We start from the raw sequence: 24,552 nt of genomic DNA, 5'->3' as shown, positions 1-24,552 counted from the left end.
CTCAGGAGGTAGAGCAGGTCGTCCAATGATCCATGGGTCGGCGGTTCGAATCCCGGCTCCTCCTGTCTACATGTCGAAGTGTCCTTGGGCAAGACACTGAACCCCAAATTGCTCCCGATGTGCTGGTTAGTACCTTGCATGGCTTCCGCCGCAATCGGTGTATGAATGGGTGAATGTAATGCACAATCTATGTAAAGTGCCTTGGATAAAGGCGCTATATAAATGCACCATTTACCACCCGACACAGCGACAACGTTATGCAAACTTTCTTTTTTATTGCTTTTTTTTTTTTGTAGGCAGCCGAAGCATCAGCAGTGTCACAGATTGTCAACATGTTGTCAGGCAGCGTTTCCTGCTACGGTGTTCTTATACTTGGTCTGATCTGTCCTGATTTATGCTTAATTATGCATGCTCTTCCTGTTATTACCTCAGAGGAGGAGGAGGAGGGCGGACATGAATACTAACAAGATGTTATATCAGAGATATCATGAGATATCAGGCAGGCTGTTTCCAGCCTGAAAGCTGACTGATAGTGATTCTCATCACTGTGGATGACACTGGCCCTGAACAGGGGTCCTCACCATGCATGCTCGCTTGTGGTGGGCATTTCTTGTCAAAATTCCATTTTTGGAAACAAAAAAGCCTATCAATAATCAATAATGTTACCAGAAACACATCAAGAGATAGCCCTGAATGACCATAACAGGTCTGTAACTCTAAGAGTGTACAAACTGAACCTAATGGATTGTCTCGTCCATGTCCTGTTTCTAAATTTGAATCGTGAAAAGTAACAGTTTTGGAGAATACCAATTGACTCGCCTCTTTACCAACTCGCCCCCATGAAAAGATACTCGCCCCAAAGTCGTGGATAACTCACCCCGAAAGCGTGGATATCTCGCCCAGAAGCGTGGATATCTCGCCCCATGTTTATTTTTTACCATATCTAATTTAATAGTTGTAAAGTTGTCACGTGGCGCAAAAGATGTGCGCACTAGCCAATGAAAAGATGTGCCCATAAAAGATGTGCCCTCACGTGGCGCAAAATATGTGCGCACTAGCCAATGAAAAGATGTGCCCATGTGGCCACTAGCCAATGAAAACTCAACCAACTCAACCAAGCCACACCCGTCACTAGCTCTCAGCCCCCCCCCCCTCCCTCTTTGGCTGCTGTAATGTGATCTCCCCTATGGATCTCCCTCTCCGCACTCCGCAGAGAAACCTTACCTATAGTCGCCTCACCATTTCGCTTATTCCTTCTAAATCTATGTATTTAAAATATAGGTCGCTCAGCGAATGTCTTAGTTACATTAACATTGTTCTTAGAAAGTACTTGGTTTGTACCTAACTACTACGATTAGACAGATCGCGTTTGTTATTTCGCTACTGCCAGTACTTCTGATTGCACACACACACACACACACACACACACACACACACACACACAACACTACCCCATGGCCCACACACACACACAACACTGCTGCGCGGATTTAAGCTGTCAAACCTATTTTGTTAAAGTTACATATGCCACAGACACTTGCCTGAACTGTGCAGCTGATATATATACAGCATTGTCATATTTAAAAGGCGCTTTATAGCTTCTCTCAGCTCAAAGCGTGTATGAATAAGGAGATAAATGAACAGCTGACGTCGGTGGGAGAGGACGTCAGCTGTGTGTGTGTGCGCGCGCGTGTGAGAGGGAGGTAAACAGTCAGCAACACGTTAAATGTCTACTTCTACTAAAGAAAGAGGCAGCAATGGAGCCATAAGTCCATATCCATAAATTCGGGGACATAAATTGCGCAAAATACTGTTAAACATGACGGCATCAGCCTGCTGCATCCTCCTAGCTGTTGTGTGCTAAGCTAAATCATCATACAGAACAGTCAACACGGCATTGACCAGGGTTGCCACATTGACTGAGAGGGAAACAAGCAACCAGGTCTATGAAAATGTTAACAGGCCAGATCAAGTCAGAAAATAAATCTAGAATAAGCAACAATATTGCTGACTGTCAAACATCATTGTCCAATGTTGTTTTACAGCAGTTGTTCTCAAACATTTTCATGTCATGGACCACTAATATTATATATATATATATATATATATATAATATATAATATATATATTTACTATATATATTTACTATATATACACACCGGTATATAGTGTACACAAACCGTATATCTAGGTGTGCCCCGAGATTTTTAGGCTATGAAAAGTGTGCCCTGGGACAAAAAAGGATGAGTTAAGCGGTGCCCAAAAGGTAGATCACGATCTACCAGTAACGTCAGATCAGGGGTTTTGTCGGCCAGCGCCAAAAATGCTCCCCGACAGCATAATCGGAGCAAATACCGGGCAGTGTGTATGAGCCATAACGTTTTGACTACACTACACTACACTACACTAATAAGGACACATACTAATAACTAATAACCCATCCGTTACTACATGTGGAGTCAACTCCCGCAATTTCCTTCTTCCCATAGTGCGCGGCAAAGTAACTCTGGGATGAGCGGCCGCGAAATTCTAGTATCTCATATTTTAGAACATGTTACACACCATTACAAACCGGCTCAGTGGGCTTGTGGTTAGAGTGTCCGCCCTGAGACTGGGAGGTCGGGGTTCGATCCCCGGCCGGGTCATACCAAAGACTGTAAAAATGGGACCCAATGCCTCCCTGCTTGACACTCAGCATCAAGGGTTGGATTGGGGGTAAGTCCCTGCGACATACTAGCGTCATGTCCAGGGGGTGTACTTGTACATCAAGCTGCCTCACGCTACAGAAACAGGAGATAGGCTCCTGCCCTATGGGCCTCATGGCTCGGCAAGGCTACTTACTACTACTACTGAACATTGTTTTATACCATTTCCATAGATAGCTGTTGTTCTGGAATCTCTCTCTGTTCAAAAGTACAGGTAAAAATCTCTCTCTCTCTCTCTCTCTCTCTCTCTCTCTCTCTCTCTCTCTGTTACCTCGAAAATACAACGGTTTAACCAGGCGACTTGTCCGGACTTTTGTGTGTGACTTCGCCGGAGATTTCAAGGTGACTTCGCTGGGCTTTGGGGCGGTGTGTGTGTGTGTGTGTGTGTGTGTGTGTGTGTGTGTGTGTGTGTGTGTGTGTGCGTGCGTGCGTGCGTGCGTGCGTGCGTGCGTGCGTGCATGCCTTCCCTTCACAACATGAATAACAATGGGCTGTCTGGTGGAATGCCTTGTAAACAACTGAACCTAATGAAAATCTCTAATCGGGGGAGGGGAGGGGAAGCTCGCCCGCCCGCCCGCCGGGGGGGACAGGCACCGCATAATGTATCAATTAATTCCGGCAAATGAGTTATGAGAGACTTATGCGAGGCAATATTGGCCATTACAGTTGGGCTGATTGCATTAGGACTGGGAGATAATAGAGATGCTGCTATAGGGACATACACACACACACACACACAGAGAGAGAGAGAGAGAGGGGGGGGGGGGGGGAGAGAGAGAGAGAGAGGGACACCCCGGTGCAGCACTACTGCATGCGACACACAGCAAGGTCCACCTAGTGCTTTAAAAGATTTCCACGTTTTGCCTGTTCAGCACTTGTGAAATGTTTACTTTTATTTCACCGCAGCAAAGTGTTGTGAAGCATAATGAGGTATTGGTTGGTTAAAGTTTGTTTTAGAATCATAATTATTGAACTTGTCAAGCTGTATAGTTTGACATACATAGAATGTTTTGCCTTTACTTTCTTTTTTTTTACTTTTTAGATTTGATTTGGGACCTTTTATGCCTTTATTGATAGTGAATAGCTGTCGGGCTCGGGAGTCGAACCCGTGGCACGCCGTCGGCTGGCTTGGCAGCCTGGTGCCCAGTTGAGCTAACCGTTCGGATGTTTTGCCTTAAAGGGGGGATGTCACGGCCCGAGATTAACATTGCTGATAAGGTACATCACGTGGTCTGAATGAAAACGGTTTCAAACGGCACGTGACTATATCTCAGGCTCTGACGTGACCTAGCATCTAGGCGAGCTGAGTGGCTAGCGCACTAAAGGCTACTAGTTTTGAGGTCACATTTTAGGTGAAAGTCTCAACCAATTATTTTTTTTCGCTCGAAAATCTTCGTTACAATGACATTGAGTTGACGTGTAAGTTTTAGGGTAAACTGTTGCATAATCGCAATTTTGCACTCGAGTCCCATGCCCCGGCCATCTAGCTCTCTTTAGCCCCGCTAACATGCCCTCAACCACGGCTAAGTTCAGCCTGCTGCAGAGCCCTGTTCACAGGTTACATCACTGCCTGTCTAGCAGCACTGCACCGGGCTAAAATGCATATCCGTCTTCAAATATCTTATGTACCACAACATTGTTCAAGTGAACTGTGTGTTTATGCTTGTTCATTGTAATAATCAATATCGCTATGATGATTTATCGCCGTGTCGCTCCGCATGACAACATCAAAGTCTAGCCCGTCTGCCCCCTCTCACCGCCGGGGCACAGAGCCTATTCTGTTCATGCAGGCTGCGCAAGCACACACGGGGGACGTATAGCCTCTCTGGTCCCCGCATTGAACTGGGCATGTGTGTACACACACACACACATACACACACACACACAATAAGAAATATTGGAGATATGTGGAGGAGTTTTCACCTCCTGCAATTGTGTGTGTGTGTGTGTGTGTGTGTGTGTGTACAAGATAAATGCTCACTCAAAGCTGCCACTGAGCTCCCCTCTCTCTCTCTCTCTCTCTCTCTCTCACTCACTCACTCACTCACTCACTCACTCACTCACTCACTCACTCACTCACTCACTCACTCACTCACTCACTCACTCACTCACTCACTCACTCACTCACTCACTCACTCACTCACTCACTCACACACACACACACACACACACACACGCGCGCGCACACACACGCACACACACACACACACACACACACACAATGTGTCTGGCTGCTGGTCGTACTGTCCTAGCTGTAAAGTCTGAAAGCGGAGAACTTGAAAACACGGCTCTGTTATACACAGAGGCTCTTTGCGATCCAATTCTGGGCACATATACAGCGGCTGTATCCCCTTGCAGCCGTTGTCATGCCCCTTCGATTCTTTCCACAGCACTGGGTTTTTGGCAGGAGAATTACACATTCAGAGCATTTCTTTCTTTCTTTTATTTTCTCGTCCCAAACCCGTCCCCACAATGTTGTCATTCTGACAATTCCCCTTCAACAATGAACTTTACCGCAGCCTGTCCTCACAGCCCCTTTCGGGTCAGTGGCTCTGAGTGTACCGAATGGAACCCAATGGAAACCTGCCTTACGGGTCCATTTGGTTCCATTGGTGCGCTCTCAAGAGCAGTGGTGGAAATATCTAAGTACATTTACTTAAAGTACTGTACCTTTTGTAAAGTATTTGTACTTTAGACTACTTGAGTAGCCTAAAGTACTAAAGAATTCCCAATAATTCTACTTCTACTCCACTACATCTTGGATCCAAATATTGTACTTTTACTCCGCTACATTTATTTTACAACTTTAGTTACTAGTTACTCTGTATATTTGGATTATTATTACAAAACATACATTAACCACTTCAGCATACACATTTCGGCTTGCAATGTGCCGCTTTGCGACACATTGTAGATCTGCTATTTTCAAAAGATGTGTGTGTACACAGTGGAAAACTTTAAATGGGACATTCTGCATAATGAGTACCTTTACTTTTGGTACTTTAAGTACATTTAGATGCCAATCTAAATTTCGAATTCCGGACTTTTATTTGTAACAGAGTATTTCTATATTTCAGAATATTTTACTTAAAGGTATATTAAGTAATACTGTAAGTGATTTCACTTAATTCAAATGTTTTTTTTTTTTTTTTTTTTTTTTGTGTTGATAATCCTCCCTACTATAGAGTGTGCTGACCATATAAGGAGTTCCTCCCTGTCCCCAGTTAACCCTTGGCATCAAAAAACCGTAGGTTTCGTTTTTGGCCAATCAGGATGAGAGGGGCCTTCCTCCAATCATGGTCGAGTGGGGGCGGGCCTTGGTGCACCTGCTGTTGGCCTGTCCCCCCACTGTAGAGCGTTACCGGGCAGACCAGGGTTTTTTCTAAATCTCCCGAATCACTGAATGCTCCTTTAAAGTAAAGCATTTGAGAACTTTTTCCACCACTGTCTCTCTGAGTCAAATAAACATAAAGGATAAAACATTGCAGTGTGCACATGGGCCGGCTAATATCAAAGCGGGGGGCCGTGAAATGGAAAAGGGATTAGAATCAATGAACCACACAAGAACACAGTCTCACACTCATTGGTCTGTGGACTAAACCAGAAATGTGTTTCTGGAAAAGGCTAAAGGGATATTTCACTGTCAGACATGGCTGGGGTCAATTTATATAATAACCAGGCTTTTGTGAGCGAACCAGACAGTTTGTAAGTTGCTTGGGTATTGTATAGAAAGGGTCTGAATGTGATATGAATATCACACCTATATGATATGATAGTAACAGTTTTCAGAATTGCGTCACGCGTGTTGGAGGAAAGAAAACGGAGTAAAAACGGCTTTCACGGGTTACACGTGAAAAGATCAGCCAATCCATCACGATTATGTTCAGTTTGATCACGTCGCTTTGTCATATTTCACATGTCGGACATCGCGGGGTGAGTTTGTGCTGCGTTGTGCATCCATACAAGACACACTGAGGACAGTATAGGGTTGTGAGATTAACCCATTTAGACCTGAGGCCGATTCTACAAATTGTCTTCTAAATTTCTGAAAAACCTATTTTTCTATGTCAGTCGTTCTCAAACGTTTTCATGTCAAGGAGCCCCAAAAATGTATGTAATTGGCCGCCGACCCCCATCTGAAAATATGTTGTTCCAAACTGAGGTGTTTTTGGCCAAGGAGTGCTGTAATGCTGGGTGTGTTGGTCCGGTCATATATTTCCGTGTATGGCACCCTGTCGGCCCAGGTCAGACCCAGGATCCTTTGGAGGCAGAATATATGGAAAGCCTCTAGACAGTTTATGTGCCTCTGGTAGGGTGTCCAGGTTTCGGAGCTGTAGAGCAGTGTGGAGAGGCAGACTGCCTTGTACACAGCTGCTTTAGTGGAGATGGTGAGGTTCCTGTTCTGGAAAACCCTGGACCTTAGCCTACCAAAGGCAGTAGAGGCCAGGCTGATGCGTGCCTGGACGTCGTCCTCTATGGTGCAGGATGGTGACAGAGTGCTACCGAGGTAGGTGAAATGAGGGACGATGGCTAATGAGTGCCCGTCGAGGGTGAAGATAGGCGTGTTTGGCTGGGGGGTGAAATGCTGCACGAGTATTTGTGTTTTTTTAATGTTTATCTGGAGACCAATGGCACTGTATATGGAGGCGACCACATTTAGTGCACGCTGAAGGGATTCCGGTGTGTGAGCAAGTAGAGCACAGTCATCGGTGTACTGTAGCTCCAAGATGTGCTGGGTGGTGACTTTGGTAGTGGCTTGGAGGCGACGGATGTTAAAAAGGTTACCATTCAGCCTGTATTGTATATGTATCCCATCCGTGGGGTCCAGGTGTTTATGGGACAGGAGGGTGACAGTGGAGATGAATACATTAAATATGGTTGGGGCTAGGACACACCCTTGCTTGACCCCCACATCCACACTGAAAAATGGGGATTGTTGGCCACCGTTGCTCACACATGCCTTCATACCATTATGTAGCTGCCGCAGGAGGTTGCAGAACTTTGCTGGTACACCTAACTTCCCCAGTATTTCCCACAGTAGGTCCCGATTGACGGTGTCGAAGGCCTTGGACAGATCTATGAAAGCCAGGTACAGGTCTTTGCAGTGTTCTCTGCACTTCTCCTGCACCTGTCTGGCAACAAATATCATGTCCGCTGTACTACGGTCTCGTCTAAAGCCGCACTGGGATTCGGGCAGGATGTTCTCAGTTACATGAGTTGCTAAACGGTAGCATTATCCGTGCTAGCACCTTCCCAGCCGCGGATAGGAGGGAGATGCCTCTGCTATTGCCGCAGTCTGCTTTGTCACCTTTTCGCTTATAGATCGTTATGATGTTGGCATCAGATGACTTCTGCTGACCAGATGGTGGTGATCAGCTGATGCATTCTGCGGAGCAGAAGGTATCCACCATGCTTCAGGATTTCTCCCGGGATCTCGTCAAGGCCTGGGCTCTTGTTGTTCTTTAGTCCGTTGATGGCCTTGCGTACCTCTGAGAAGCTGGGGGAGGAGTCCAATGTGTCTACAGGGGGCAGGCATGGGAGGTCGGAGAGTATGTCCATTTGTATAGGGTTTGAGGTGTTCAGCAGGGTCTTGAAATGCTCAGCCCATCTGTCCACAATCTGATGTTTGTCCTTGTAGAGGGTGGCGCCATCTGTTGACCTGACCGGGGTGATGTTCTTTCTCTGTGGGCCATAGATGGACTTGATGGAATCATAGAAAGCATGACACACACACACACACACACACACACACACACACACACACACACACACACTGCAACAGCAATAAACAAGCAGTTTACTGCCATAAGTTCATGCACTTTTTCATGCTTCATTCATGCATTTTAAATTGAACTTTTGTTTAATGTGTAATACGTGCGTGCGTGCGTGCATTGTCAGATCGTTTGAGTACATTTGAGCATTCTTTTCAGCACTGACTATGAATCATGTTGTGTATTATATTGTTGTATCTCCACAAAAGGCTCAAATAGAGGAAAACAGAGATGTGAGACAGAGATAGAGAGAGAAATAGAGACAGAGATAGTGCTGCAGAGCATTTTAAATGTAATACAGCACAGATAGAGGTTAACACCTTCCTGGATCAAATATCTCTCTCTCTCTCTATCTCTCTCTCTCTCCTCCATCCTTTGCATTTCCTTTTATTGAGACGGATTACTGGGCAAGCAGAAAGGGAGAAGCGGTGTGTGTGTGTGTGTGTGTGTGTGTGTGTGTGTGTGTGTGTGTGTGTGTGTGTGTGTGTGTGTGTGTGTGTGTGCGTGTGGGTGCGTGCGTGCGTGCGTGTGTGTGGGTGTGCGTTTGTGTGTGCGCTAGTGCGTGTGTGCGCAAACTGTTAGTGGGAGAGGGGACTGGGTGTGTGTTTTGGGGTATTATGGTCAATGAATTCCCTGAAGACTTAGGGCTATATCTTGCAATTTTTTGTACTGTTTTAAAAAAAAACGTTTAAAATTGTTAAAATAGCCGATCTACAAGCTCACAATGTCTCGATGTAGATCGGCTAGTTGAACTATTGTAAAGGGGTTTTTTTGAATAGCAAAAAATGACAAATTAGTTTAGGGATAAGGGTGGTGCAAGATGGAGCCCTAAAAGTCCAACATGATCTCAAAATCCCAGTGAAAATGAGATAAAGTGAAGGAGTTAAAACCGAGGGGAGGAAATGGTTCTGGGTTTCCACCTCGCAGAACCCCCACAAAATACAGACAATGTGTGTTGTTCAATGAGCCCCTCTGAACCCAAATCCCATTGTGATGTTTCCAAAACACTGGCCATTTTCTTGCACGTTGTACCTTAGTGGGGCTTTCTCTTTTCTCTAATTTTTTTGGTTATTCTTTCAGCTGCTGTTGAGTAGTCATGGCTGCCAGTTCCCACCTGATGTTGTGTGGGAGTTCTGACTGCTCCAGAACGTACTGAATAACTGCTAGCTTGCATAATGTCTTGAGGCTAGGACTGATGTCTAAGACATACAGGTCATCAGGGGTGTCGTCTCTTCCAAAGAGGATGATACAATCTCCCACCATGCAACAGCACATCCTGGAGATCGGAGACGGTCCTTTCCCCTTGGGCTCAACCTTCTTCCAGGAGAATGTCTCTGGACTGAATTTACACAGATCATTGAAGTAATTGTAATTGTACTGGTTGTCCTGGTTACATTTGAATCCTCCAAATATGTACAGCTCTCCATTGCAGGTAAAGGCTGGAGGACTCCAGCAATCTTCTGGAAGGAGCTGTACAGAAGGAGTGCTCAGCCAGTGGTTGGTCTCTGTGTCAAACACTCTGAAGGTGCTGTCCGAGTTCCCCAAATATGAACATCTTTGTCCCGATGATGGTGACAGAGTGACGGTATGAAACAGGAGGAGTTCCTCTGGTGTTAATTAAAGACCAGACCATTGTGGTGGTGTCCAACTTGTACATGTCATTAGTGAGTCCAGTCTGCGTTAATCCTCCATGAACATACATGCCCTTCCCCAAAACACGAGTGGTACGACCTCACCTCCGGAACAGTCCCAGAAACGTGTGGTTTGTACCATCTGTGGGCGTCGACATCAAATGCACGAAGCAGGTTGCGGCACTTGAGGTACACGTTCCCACCCCAGAAGTAGGTGATGTCTTCAATCAGCACGGCTGTGTAGCCATAGCGCCTGGAGGGACTCTCAAGGTGAGGTTCTCCTCTTCCAGGTGTCACTGGGGTCAACTTCCTCCAGAGAAAAGTCAGGGTGTTGAAGACGTGCATGTCAATCTGATACTTGTTCTTGTCAGTGTTCAATCCAAAGTAGTACAGCTCGTGTCTCACCGCTACAGCAGCATGGTCACATTTATTTGGTAATCCTTTCTGATGCAACGTCCAGGAAAACATATTTTAACACAACAGTTAATGGGGAATTGACGTAAACCTCTGAAAGATATAGATAGATCTTTATTTGTCATTGCAACGTGTACAACGTAATTAAAAGTCCCAACCAATCAGTGCATCATATCACAAAACAACAAACTGTACAAGCTAAAACAAAAACACACATGACTTCTTGTTATTGCACAACCCCAGCAGCACTAATGCACAAACATGTAATTACAGCTGTTATCGCACAACAAACCCTTATTGTACTTAAGATAGCAGAGAAACTAAAAAGTGTCGCAGCAACAGATCATTTTTTAGCAGCATTGAGTGCAACTACCGCTGTGGGATAGAAGCTGTTACTGAATCTGTTGGTCTTGGACTTGATCACTGCCTGATGGCAACAGTTCAAACAGTGAGTGAGCGGGGTGGGAAGTGTCTTTTATAATGTTCAGAGTTTTTTTATGACAGCGGTCTGTGTAGTTCTTCCAGTGTGGGGAGAGGGCAGCCAACGATCTTCTGTGCCGTATTTATGACCACCTGGAGCTTTTTCCTCTGCGCCACTGTACAGCTGGTGTACCACACACATATGCAGTACGTTAGTACTGCTCTGTGGATGAATGAAGAGCTCAAGAGTCAAAGAAAAGGAGAGCCAAAGAAGTACGCCTCTAGATTCTAGAGCTCTTAGAATTTTGGTGGAAAGAGTCTTGAAGATAACGGCCTTGAAGAGAGCTGTGCTGAAGAGTTGAGTCCTGGAGAAGTTGATTCCAACTGCGCTCTCTCTGAGGCTGCAGTGCTTTTTTTATCATATTGGCTGGATTGTGCGTGTCATTTCGGTGAGGTCACATATAAGTATGACACCAGGGACCATCGGAATCGGACCAGGAGCCAAAAAGCGTGATCGGGACATCCCTATCAATATTATATCCATATCATGATGATATTAGACTGGATATTGTCTGTGATTTGGGATATTGTACTATTGTGATATGGCATAAATGTGTTCTTTTTTTTTTCTTTTTTTTTCTTTCAATGATTTTTATTTGCTTTTCAATTATTGACATAGATCACATTGACGTACATAAAACAAAAACAAAACAAAGTAGTAGTCAGGTATACTACATACACACATACATACATACACATATTCCCATCATAAGGTTGGACTCATACTTTATATATATATACTCCCATCATATATTTGAACCCACACCCTATGTATATATATATACTCCCATCATACAGTTGAGCTCATATATTTCAACTTCTTCTCATACTGTTACACCCAAACATATTACTCTTTTCCATTCCTCTTTTAAAAATCTTGCAATAGGTGACCACTCTCTGACAAAGTCAGTAAGATTGCCTCTTAGTACATATGATAACCTCTCCATTGGCAATATCGACTTGAGTTTTTCATACCATAATTGTATGTCAGGAGGGTCCTCATCTAACCATTTTTGTAGAATTGTGAGCCGTGCGACATATAGGGCTATTCGTAAAATGTATCTATACCTTAAGTCATAATCAGAGTCTTAGCCCAATACCAATTAAGTTCACTGGGTTTAACTGTATCCTGATCTCAAAAACTTCTCTCCCTTTGAACACTTTGCCAAAATGATTCGATTTGATGGCATGACCACATTAAATGGCTATATGTACCAGCATTATTTTTACATTTGAAGCACTTCCCAGAACATGTTGGATCATATTTACTGCGTATAGCTGGGGTTACATGTAACCTGTGAATGATCTTGTACTGTGTCTCATGAGTTCTGTTAGAACATGTCATTTGTTTTGCATTTAGCAAGATTCTTCTCCACTTTTTTTAATCAGTTTGGCACCCAAACTCCTCTGCCCAAAATGTTTTACTACTTATATTTGGGGTTTTAATGAACATTTGAGAGTATATATAGCTTATCACCGTCTTCTTTAAGGAAGAGGCTTTCATTAATATTTGTTCCAAATTGTTTTCCCTTGCGTCTCTTTTGTAAAATGGTACAGATTGGATATAACTCCTAAATTGTAGATACCTGAAGAATTGTACTTAAGGCAAATTAAATTAATTCCTAATTTGGGTAAAGGATTTTAAGGTTCCACCCAGAAAGAGATCTTGTATTTTTAAAATACCAGCCTCTTTCCAGGCACTGAACCCAACATCTGAACATGATTGAGCAAAGTCAGGATTACAAAAAACAGGAGCAAGAACTGAGTATGTATTAGTAATACCAAAATGTTTACGTATTTGATTCCAAGATTTCAAGGTATTTCTCACGATAAAGTTTTATCTTATCCCATGGAGTGAAATGAATAGCTCCGTTTATAAATGGCAACTCAGAAAGAGCGGACAAACATCCAACACCCTCCAAGTCAAGAAAAGATGAATTTGTGTAATTTTTTACCCACTCTGCTATATATCTGATTTGTGATGCCCAGTGGTAATACATTATGTTTGGGAGCGCTAATCCCCCTTCTATCTCTGGTACCTGTAATTTCTCTAGTTTAAGCCTGGGACATTTGCCTTTCCGTACAAATTTGCGAATCATACTGTGTATTAGTTTAAAATACTTATTTGGAAAATAATTAGGCAACATCTGCATTGGATATAAAAGCCTCGGTAATATGTTCATTTTGATAGCAACCCGTCCAAGTAGAGATATCGGTAAGGGGCTCCATCTTTGAAGATCAATTTTTATTTTGTTTACCACTGGGTCTACATTAAGTTTTATCATTTCCTCAAATTTGAGGGTAACATGTATGCCTAGATACTTAAAACCACTGGGAGTCAATTGAAACGGGATGTGTCCTAATAATTCTGTGCATGTTGTGCTTCCAAGAGGAAGTGCTACGGATTTACCTAAATTAATTTTATATCCAGAGAATACTGCGAATTCATAATCTCAATAACAGCTGGGACTGAGGATAAAGGATTATTTAAGAATAATAAAATGTCGGTTACACACCGCCATTCCGAACAACCGCCATTCCGAAGGTTCACTTCCATATATCGGAATGGCGGTGTTTCGGAATGGAGGGCTGTCCCCGATCTGGTTGTATGGAGCCGGCCAGCAACTTTACATCTGACCTCAAACCCTTAGATCGCCATACATGGAGCTGACCTGTTCTCACATTCCCAATATTGATCCACCCCCACCCGTCCTTCCTCTTCAATGTCTCCCTTTTGACTGATACCTGACCTCTAGACGGTCCTGCCTCAAAGTTATTAGTGCAGACTCGTGTCCGGCAGCCGGCGAAAACTAGAGTTCTCAACAGGCCCGAAGATAAAGGCCCGGCCATACCCGGGCCCTCATCAAACCCTGTACACTGCCCCCCGCTGCAACCCTTAGATATCCATATAGAGAGCTGACCTGTTCTGACATTCCATATGTTGATCCCTCTCCACCCTGAAAGAAAATAACAAATATAAGACGTCAAAGAGCAGGTTCACTTTGCTGGCTAAAAAGTCTGAGACCGAGAACAATAGTCTTTCCTAGAGAAACCACACTAATTATAAGAACACTAAAATGTCTATAACGATTGAATAGTGTGGTCTTCTGCCCCTGCAAGGGAATTTATGTCTTTATAAACGATTGTAAAACATAGATTGGTTACATAACCAACAACAGCCAATTAGCTGCTACAAACGTTATGCAAAGCTTGGCCAATCACAGTGAAAGTTAGGTAGATTACTCTGGAAAAAGCAAAATAAGAAAGTGTGACAATAACTATATTCTGTTTGCCCTTTGGGCAACCACACTAAGTATAAGAACACTAGTGTGTTGCCTAGAGCGTGTCGGCGATCGACCGGGGGAGAGATAAAAAGAAAGAAGCTAAGTGCGGCGTGTCTTGAAAAGGTACGACAATGAAAAAGCCTGGCAACGAGACAACAGGGGGCGGAATAAATATGGCGTTCAATGAGTTAACACTAGAGTGTCTGTGAGGTCTTTCTGACACACTTTGAGGTTTTGAAGTTCATTATTTTTGCCCATGAAGCTCTCAGAAGGTTCCCCTTCCATGACCTTTACTAAATATTACATTCAAATGATCTATCTTTTTTTCATCTAAAACTTCTTCTAAATTTGATTGTAGTCATACTTATACCATCTCTGCCTGTTCGTTTTGGGGTCAAACGGACCCCTGTCACCCTCCCTCCCCCCACGGGAGTGGACTTCACACCTGCAGACAGCCCGTTGTTCAAGTTATCGGCTCATTTTTATGCTAATGAATATTTAAAAGACAATGGCTCTACCCCTCTGGGGGGGAGAAGGTGTCAAAGCGTCTGTAGCTCCAAGGAGAGACAGTAGCCAATAAAAGGGTATTTTTTACCTGAAGTCAGCTTGTGGTACCTGGCCTTACTAGACCGAGGCAGCGGTGGCCGAACGGTTTGCGGAGTGGACTTGATATCGGAAGGACGCTAGTTCGTATCCCCAGACCGGCACGTTAAAATTACCACCGCTGAAGTGCCCTTGGACAAGGCATTGAACCTCTACCATGAAATGTTCTATGAGCAGGGCCTGGCTGTAAACAAGTTATTGAGCTTAGTCCAGTTACCCTGGGTAAACATAGTACCTTTTCTTTCCTTTATGTGAGTGATATATACATATACCTATATACAATATACATTAAAAGATTTGCAATACATTTTCATGATTTTTCTAAAATAGCAGATCTATATGCTCGTAGAGCTTGTAGATCTGCTATTTTTCAATAGCTAAAGCATAACAAAATGCTTAAACCACCAAAAGGGGTTCCCGACTTCCCGCCCAAAATTGAACCAAACAGCAGACAAACCAACAGAGTACATGAAGTGACAACATGAACTCAACTCAACACGAACAGAAATGAACTAAAAGACAACGCTGTCCATTCCAACCAGAACGCTGGAATGGCATCAGAACACATAGTGATGTGTTAGGCCTACAGCTTCTGAAGATGACATCAAGGTGTTTCAATTCATCACCTAGATCTGCAATAGACAATTCACAGACTGGCGTATGCCACCCTTTCGGAATGGCAGAATTTCGGAATGGCGGTGTTTCGGCTGGGTTTCAGAATGGTGGTGTTTTTGGACGGCGGTGTTTCGGAATGGAGGGCTGTCCCCACAAATAATAAAGCTGACAGCGGACAGCCTTGTGTTCTATAAAATATAAATTAATCGGCAAGGCACCAACCAGCACATCAGGAGCAATTAGGGGTTCAGTGTCTTGCTCAAGGACACTTCGACACTAACTCTGGGGGAGCCCGGGTTCGAACTGGCAACCTTGTGGTTGCCAGTTCAAAAGGTTGCCATGTCAAGGACCCCAAAAATGATATGTAATTGGCTGCCCTCATCTGAAATTATTTTGTTTCAGGGACCCCCCAGAAGCAAAGATATGAGGTCAAAATGTTCGCTGTGAAAGAACATACTCAAAGATCTGCGCCACATTTCCACGATTTTTTGAAAATAGCAGATCTACGAGCACTATGAGCTTGTAGAGCTTGTGTATCTGCTATTTTTCAACAGCTAAAGTGTGGACTGGAGCTTGCTTTGGAGTTGAACCAAACTGCAAGTGAACATTTGAGTGAAGAGTCTGCTGTAAACATGGGCACAACACGAGATACATAGCTATTCACAACACTGGTATCGGTATTCAGAATCGGTATCGGCTAACACAGAAATCTAGTTGAAAACCAGTGCAGTAACAGGAGTCTTCAATGTCCGTGCGACACTCTTGTATGATCAATAAGATTCAATATTAAGGTTTTGATACCTTAGATACTTTTTTGTGATATGACCATTTTTAAGGGGCACTAGTCCCTCCTATATTCATAGTGTACAATATTGTCCTAACACAGACATTAAATGCCATTGACAACGCATGGAGAATTTACGTCATGTGTCTGAGCAAATCGGCTATTTTTGTGCTAACACAAACATTAAATGCCATGAATGGAGAATTTACGTCATAATATGTAGATGGGCAAATCGGCTATTGTCCTACACGAAGATTACATTCCTATATTGACAATGAATGGATGATGTACGATGATAAGAGCGCCCCTCACTTCACACAGGTGTGATTTTTATTGTATTAAAAGCAAACAAACAAACAACCAACCCCCGGGGGGGAGTATAAAGAGACTGAGACTGAACCGGCGCGATAGCCCCGCCCCTCCCGCTGTTCATGTCAGTGGAAGATGCTCAGTGGCGTTTTGAAGCACCCGGAAGGCCCCGGGTGCCAACGCGCTCAATGTTAAAGCCCGGCTGCACGGGTTTCTTACTTCCACGGGTCCGCCTGCAGTCCCTCCTCAGGCCCAGTGCTTCAACGTTGGAGAGCCTCACTGGGGCCTTGGTTCGCACAGATATTACAAGGAAAGGAACGTGACGTACTGTATGTGTTACGATACAAGTGAGACAAACAAAACGGCGGGGGCCCATTTTTCCAACGCGTGATTCCTGATCCCTTTGACCCAAACTTTCCAGGCCGCGAGCACCCAACATTATACTTGAACCTGGGGAACCCCCAAAATACTCATATTTGAATCTGGGATGGGTGTCCCAGATTCTGCCACCCCACCCCCATCTGAACGCAGGCACGTGCACACACACACACACACACACACAGGCGCATGCACGCACACACACGCACACGCAGACACACACGCACACGCACAGACACACACGCACACACAAACGCACACACACACGCACACATACAGTGGAGGGTAACCTCGTAGGGGCTGTATTGAGTGTTAAACTAATTATTTTACAAAAAATAGCACCTGGTGATTAATGGGCTGTCAGCAGAAATAGGGTATTTGCGCGTGCATGTGTCTGTGCATACATGTGTGCGTGCATGCATGCATGCATGCTGTAGGCCGTGGATTAGACCTTGGGTTCCAACTAATTCATTCATTCCACGGAGTTCATTTCTTTAACATGATTACTTAATTAACTACAAGCCTGGCCAGCACTCGCACTTGTGTTGTGCGGAGTGTGCGTGCGTGCGTGCACAGTGACAGTCGACTATGTGGGGTACGTGTCTAACACATATCACAAAAATTCAGGTTCCCGCTGAGAGTCTGTGACAGCTGCTGAAAGTTGGGGTACCATTAACAAACTACGCACACTACACACAGTTTTGGCAAACCAAACAATGCAATCGCAACCACAATGTGCATTGTATAATATATATCAGTGTGATATCAACAACTTGACACTGAGACAGCTGTACACTGAGAAGCAGTGTACATATATGGGGCTTATTCCACACTGATGATGTGAAAATGATGATGTCATCAATAGAATGTAATTCTTGTCTAAAGTTCCAAATGGTTCCGGACTGACCTCTACCTACTCAAAACGGGTACTGCACAGGTGCATGGGAGAGGTAACAGAGAAAGAGAGACCGACACAGACAGAAAGACTGTCTAGACAGACAGACAGACTGACAAGACTGTATCTTTAGCGAATCCTAGTATTATTTGTGATCACATGTCACGACAATGGAGACGGCGGAACCCAGACTGATCCTCGTGCTCAGTGGCAAACGCAAATCCGGGAAGGACCACGTGAGCGGTCTGATCACGGAGCGTCTCGGTGCCGAGGCGTGCCGCGTCCTGCGCCTGTCCGGCCCCCTCAAGTGCCAGTACGCCCGGGAGCACGGCCTGGACCTTGCAGGGCTCCTGGGAGCCGGCGAGGACAAGGAGAGGCACCGCGCCGACATGATCCGATGGGGCGAGCGACACAGGGAACGGGACCCAGGCTTATTCTGCAGGGCGGCGGTCACCGGCGGGGGCGCCGCCACCGCCGCCGCTCCCGTGTGGGTGGTAAGCGACGCCCGGCGCCCGTCGGACCTGCTGTGGTTCCGGCAGGAGTACCTGGGAGTACCCGTCCGCTGCGTCCGAGTGCACGCCTCGCAGCGGACCAGGGCGGGCCGCGGCTGGGTCTTCGTCGCCGGGATAGACGACACGGAATCGGAATGCGGCTTGGACGGCGAGGCCGCGGGGTTCGATTGGACGATCAGGAACGACGGGGCGGACGCTCGGCCGACGCTGGGCGAACAGCTTCAGCCCGTTCTGTCTCTGGCTGAAGAGGCGGCAGCAGGACACTGCGGTAACGGCCACCCGGTTCTAATGTTATCAACCGATAATCTGGAGTACGTCAAAGTCGATGGCAAATGACGTGAGTGCGTAACTTCATGCTGAAAGGTACAACTCACTTCACACAAGTGTGATTTGTATATTTATGTCAACAACGAGCACTGGGACACTGTTTCTCAATGTTGGGTCCGGAGCCCGGCACGGGTCCTCCAAATGGATCGTCACAGGTCTGTAACGCAGAGAGTGTGCAAATGGAACTAAATGGACCCGTGTCCTCGAAGATAAATAAACACTAAGGTTTCTAAATTAAACAGGGTACCACATGGGGCTTTGTCTGTGGTCAAATCAAATGCATATCGAACTCAGGGTCCTTGTAATGAAACAGTGTGAGATTCACTGTTGTCGTCCGATGTAACTTGAGGTCTTCTGTTCAGTTGTCCGCGCCCAGAAATGGCCAAATAAGGAGTTCCACAGAGCTCCAGACTCGCCTCCAAGTAATGACGACGACGAGACAATAATGTCAAGTAGGAAAAACTGTGCTATATATTATGGTGCAAACCCACGAGGCCATCATTTCATCAAACACCAGATACATATACTAGGCTATTCATATTTGGGGATCAGCCTGCTAATCCAGATTTCCAAGTAGTGCGGCGTTCTGTACAGCTGCCACCATCTGGTGCCCTTTCCTCTAGAAGGGATATGAGTTGGTGAGTCGACATACAGACAACCGTGGCCATCAAGTTACCGATAACGGACATCGCCAGCGGAATGTAATCTCGTACCAAATGGGTTGTGATCTTCTTTTAATAATATACATAAACAGTACGCGTCAGTTTAGCAAACGCTAAATCTGCCAACCTCGCCGCCGGGACGTCTGGGGAAGGACTTTTATTTCGAAAGCGATGTGGATGTTGGCCGATAACTCTCCCTCTCCCCTGCCCGAGAGGGCCGTCTACGGCTTCGTTCTCTACCTGTGCTCCCAGTCGGCCTTCTTTCTGTACTGCCTGTGGGCGTACGTTCCGGACGAGTGGCTCCACGCGCTGGGCCTCACCTTCCTGCCCGGGAAGTACTGGGCCCTTGCGGTGCCGCTCTGCGCTCTGGTCGCGTCGGCGGCGCTGGCGGCGCTGCTGTTTGGCCTCAACGCGTGCAGTACCGCCGCGCTCCACTCGGTGGACAACGTCACCGACGCCTACGCCGAGGCACAGATGAGGGACGACTGTAAGAGGGGGGGCGTGGCCAGGCTGAAGGACGTTGACGTCGGCGCCGTGAGCAAAATGCTTCACCTTGTCTCTCAAAAGGGTTCTAGCAGGGTTCCACAGCTAAATGATAAGTTAAGAGCCAATTGGACCCTTACAGGTCTGTAACTGGCTTCTGTAAGAGTGTGCAAACGGAACTAAACGGGTCCATTTGGTTCCATGTGTACACTCTTGGAGGTATGTTGGGGGAGGGGGGGTCCGTGGCCTAAACGCTGCGGGTCCAACCACCGTCCAAAAATATAACCAATAAGGCAATAATAATACATGTCTGTGCAGAATTCTGATATGAGATGTGATTAATAATTAATTAATCACATCTCAGTGAGTCATTATTTTTTGTGTGAGATGTGTTGAGACCCCCCCCCCATCCACACGGTAGAATCACCCTCAGTGGTTATGAGTGTACAAATAGAACCAAATGGACCTATAATGGGCTACACCCGCTTTGGGTTCAGTTGAACCCCTGGAGGTCAACGCTGGGTGATGTAAGAGTTACCCGTTGTCACGGCAACGGACATGTAAGACGCTATATAATGCGGTGCAGGCCAGCCTCGACGCAGTCTCTTCATCTGCTGACTTGGAAGCGGTGGAGATTAAAGTCACCTGGTCCCTTATCAGAAAGAGACCCTTACCATAAACCATGTCCACCGCTATGAACTTCGGAACAAAGTCCTTTAAGCCTCGGCCACCCGACAAGGGCTCTTTCCCCCTGGACCATTTTGGGGAATGCACGGCCTTCAAGGAGAAGTTCATGAGATGCCTGCGAGACAACAGCTTCGGCAACGCCAGAGAGTACCTGGAGTGCAGGATGGAGAAGCAGCTGATGGCCAGGGAGCCCCTGGAGAGACTAGCACTCCACCTCCCTGAGCGTAGAGAGAGGTGTGAAGTAAAACCATGTTCTGGTGCTCTTCAAGGTTCCCAAACCTTTTCATGCCAAGGACCCCCCAATCGAGAACATACACCAGGGACCCCCATAAGAGAAGATGTTTACGGCTCTAGCAGTGATTCTCAACACATTAAATTTCAAGGACCCCCCAGTTTGACATGCATTAGTCTACGGACCCCCATTTAATGGCATTTCTATCTCTGGTACCCCCAAATTATATTGTAAAATCAATGTTAATTTAACTCTGAGAGTGTACAAATGGACACTGTCATGGATCCGTTAACGGGTGCATTTGGTTCCATTTGTACACTCTCGGAGTTACAGACCCATAAGGGTCGTCATGTTGTAGTTCGGTGGTCACCTCACCACTGAAAGTCCAGACTATGAATAACGCTTAAGGGAGACAGCTGTAAGAAAGAACGTGTTTTCGGTATAGAGGCGAGACGACTGGAACTAGGGAGAGCAGGAAGGCAGACAGGGGAGACGCAGGCGAAGAGAGAGGTGGCGAAGGCTAAGGACTTGTACGGACGGATTTGTCAACCTCTTCGGTTGACAAAGGATACAGATGGAAATGTTCAAAGGAAGAGAATGTGGGGGATATATAGTGAACAAAGAAAATGTATCCAGAGGTATGGAAATGTTGAGTTCCTCACTGATGGCCCAACACACATGTTGGAACGTAAGAGGATGCATGAGTGGTGGAGAAGTGGTGTCATTGATGATGACCTTGTGGAAAAGGAGAACCCATTGTGAGAGGATGGGATGATGAGTCAGCTGTCACCACGCTGTGGCTTTCATCTGGACCAACATTGGCTGTGATAACAAAATAAATGCCCTGTTCTATACCATTTCATGGACGTCCAACGTAGATGAAATGAGTCACAATAGAAAAACTAATACTCCACAAAAAAAAAATCCACAAATAAAACATAAAAAACTCATACAATACATAATAAAACAAAACCCAATAGGGGAACACTAAGTTATAATGCAATACAACTTCAACCCAGGATGTACACATTATTAAGTGTAATACAATTTGTAGATGGCCTGCCTCATAAAAATAAAAACAGGATGCTTATAATAAATCCCTCTTCTTTCTTTCTATATGAATTCCAAGACTCCTGTCTCGAGCACCGTTTCTCCCGCTGTTCTCACATTTCAACGTCCTCCGAGTACTCTTCAATCTTGACATGGATGAACAGCAAGGCTTGAGGTACGTCCGTTCCATCTTCGGACAGTAGATTTATGTGACGATATCCCTCTCGAATGCAATCGAACGGAAGGGTGAATTGTCCAATGAAGCCGTTGGTCAAGCCCATGATCTCATTGTCCTCCACTACGAAGCGAACCAGGGCCAGCTCGGGGATGCGGACGACAAAGTCCAGAGTCTCGTTCCACACCGGGTTGAAACCATTGTTCATAACGGCGGTGGTCTGCTGCGTCTCCTCGTCCTTCGGCACTCCGTATATCTCCACTCGGACCAGCGGGTCGACGATGGATTTCTCTTTCACCTTGGGAAGCTGCTGTCCGCTGATCACGCGGATGGACAGGCTGAGCGGACGGTAACTCTCGAAATCCTCCGGTCTTTCCGGATCGAAGTCAGTGCTCGCGTCTCTCATGAAGTCGGGCTTGAGGACGTAGCCGGAGCCGCCGTTCTGAGAGAAGAGCCCGTCGTTCAGGTCCATCGAGAGCCCGGCGGTCTGGAAGTTTAGCGCCACGAGCTGGCATCCCCCGTTCCACATTTCGTGCGGCCTGAAGTTCGAGGAGTCCGTCCTAATGCCCTTGGGGTAGATCCTACTGAGGTGCTTTGTGTTGTGTCGCACGTAATCTGCTCCCTCGTCCTTAACGAGCTTCTTGGCCTTGTTCTCAGAGAAAGATGACATCTCGTAGCATTCGTAGTTCTGGAGAGCGTTCTGGAAACCGCGGAAGGGGACGCTCTTGCAGTACACCACCAGGTCTGACAGCTCGCTGGACAGCGTGGCTGTGGACCTACTGTCACTTTGCTTCCTCGCTTCGCTCTCGCTGTCCCCGTCCTCGGAGGTGTCGTCGTCCTCCCCGTCACTGCCTTCGGACTCCAGGCGACCGATCTTCTTGGCTTTCACCAGGATCATACCCTTGAGCTCCTCAGGTGAGGGTAGCTTCTCCGGGACCCCATCCAGTGGGCTATTCAGAAGCTTGTCGCCCAGGATATCGACCAGATACTGAGCCATGATGGTCTGTTGCTCCACGCTGCAGTGGTTCTCTATCGATATGATGACAGGGAAGTCTGACGCCATGAAGGCATACTCCGCGATCGTGTCGATGACGTCCTTGTAGAGGATCTTGGAGGTGAGGGTGTGACCGTGATAAACCACCGGCTCCCCGTCGCTGCCGTCCCAGCAGTCAACTTCTATGCAGCGGCAGCCGCGTTTGAAGGCCTGGATGTAGGCCTCGGTGCTGCTCGGTCCCACAAGTTGGTCCGCCATGAGGTAGGTGTTATGGGAGGTGGAGATGAAGTAGTGGCTCAGCGGCTTGTTCATGTCCTGGTAGGGCTCCCGGTATAAAGGCGTGAAGATGGAGCCGTCGTCCTGGGAGAAGAGGTACGTCTTGAAGCCGTCTACGGACATGCCTTCTGGGTTGTTGTTGTTCTCGTCAGCCGGCTCATAACGCTTGATCAGTTCCTTGGCATACTTTGCACTGCGTTTCTCCTTCTGCTCCTGGGCGAGGAAGCTCTCCAGCTCCTCAAAGGTTAAATTGTCTCCGTCTTCGGAATAGTCCTGGAACACACTCCACACCTCGTCCCGCTGGGTGAGCATCTTGTAGAACTGGACAAACTCTTCGATCTCCAGGCCCGTGCTCGCCGTTTTGTCCGCCATGGTGAAGAGGCGGAAAGCGTGGTCCTCTACCATGTCGATGTTCATCATCTTGAGCAGTTTGCAGGTCTCCTTGAACTCTAGCCGCCCGTCTTCGTTCTTGTCAGCCTTCTGAAACCAGTCCCACACCCACTGTTCGCGGCTCTCGCTCTCGCCCATGTCCTCTGCCTGTTTGATCAGCGTGCGTACGCCCTGGATCCAGGCCTGGGCCTCCTCCGGCGTCTCGGCCACCAGGTCCATGAGCTGTTGGCGACCTCGGAACACCAAGGTGAAGCAGAGGTCCTCGGGGAACTCTGCCGCGATTCCCTGCAATGCAAACTGTTCGGACTGGTGGCCCTCCCGCACCGACTCCAGCTCGGCCGCAGAGATGGTAGAATGGCCTCCTTTTCCAAAGAAGCCCTTATTGGAGCGGTACATGATGGTCATGCTGTCTGCGAAGAGACGAAAATGCCTCTTCTTCTTCCAGTAAGACCTCATTTTGATCAGATTGGACCCTGCCATCATCACATTGAGGTTGTCATCATCTTGGCGATCTGAGACAGTCGGTAGATCCATCGCTATCCTTCACTTGTGCCTATCCTTCACTTGTGCCGATAGGAACTCCCTACGAGCCTGCCGTCGGCCACGTATACTGTCCGTAGCTTTAAACTGCCAGCGAATGATGCCCATGACCCTTATGTAGTCTGACAACGGATTCTTACGTCATATTTACATTTAGAATAGTGTACATGTCAGGGTTTGTTTTACTAGTAGGGCTGTCAATCGATTAAAATATTTAATCACGATTAATCACAATATTGTCCATAGTTAATCGTGATTAATTGCATATTTCTTTATCCATTCTAAATCTACTTTAATAGTCCATGGGCCATATGAGATGTGACAATACCGAAAGGTGGCAAAGGCTTCTTATCAT

At 46.3% G+C, this 24,552-nt stretch overlaps 3 protein-coding genes across 3 annotated transcripts; 2 read left to right on the top strand and 1 right to left on the bottom strand.

The window, feature by feature from the left end:
* Positions 1 to 18,039: 18,039 nt before the first annotated feature.
* On the top strand, positions 18,040 to 18,717 carry LOC310859981 (phosphomevalonate kinase-like; the record flags this gene model as incomplete). The annotated part of the gene is made up of 1 exon (XM_083766746.1): positions 18,040 to 18,717. The coding sequence occupies one exon, from the start codon at positions 18,040 to 18,042 to the stop codon at positions 18,715 to 18,717; it is 678 nt and encodes a 225-aa protein (XP_083622872.1).
* An 824-nt stretch (positions 18,718 to 19,541) lies between these two features.
* Positions 19,542 to 20,532, top strand: LOC310859980 (phosphatidylinositol N-acetylglucosaminyltransferase subunit P-like; the record flags this gene model as incomplete). The annotated part of the gene is made up of 2 exons (XM_083766745.1): positions 19,542 to 19,904; positions 20,440 to 20,532. The coding sequence occupies 2 exons, from the start codon at positions 19,542 to 19,544 to the stop codon at positions 20,530 to 20,532; spliced, it is 456 nt and encodes a 151-aa protein (XP_083622871.1).
* A 1,403-nt stretch (positions 20,533 to 21,935) lies between these two features.
* Positions 21,936 to 24,191, bottom strand: LOC310859979 (1-phosphatidylinositol 4,5-bisphosphate phosphodiesterase delta-4-like; the record flags this gene model as incomplete). The annotated part of the gene is made up of 1 exon (XM_083766744.1): positions 21,936 to 24,191. One exon carries the CDS (start codon positions 24,189 to 24,191, stop codon positions 21,936 to 21,938), a length of 2,256 nt encoding a protein of 751 aa, XP_083622870.1.
* Positions 24,192 to 24,552: the final 361 nt, after the last annotated feature.

This window comes from Protomyctophum parallelum, assembly GCF_964188405.1.
Source record: "Protomyctophum parallelum genome assembly, chromosome: 6".
NCBI lineage: Eukaryota > Metazoa > Chordata > Actinopteri > Myctophiformes > Myctophidae > Protomyctophum > Protomyctophum parallelum.
Note: the sequence above shows the minus strand (reverse complement) of the source record. Positions and strands in the feature narration are given on the sequence as shown.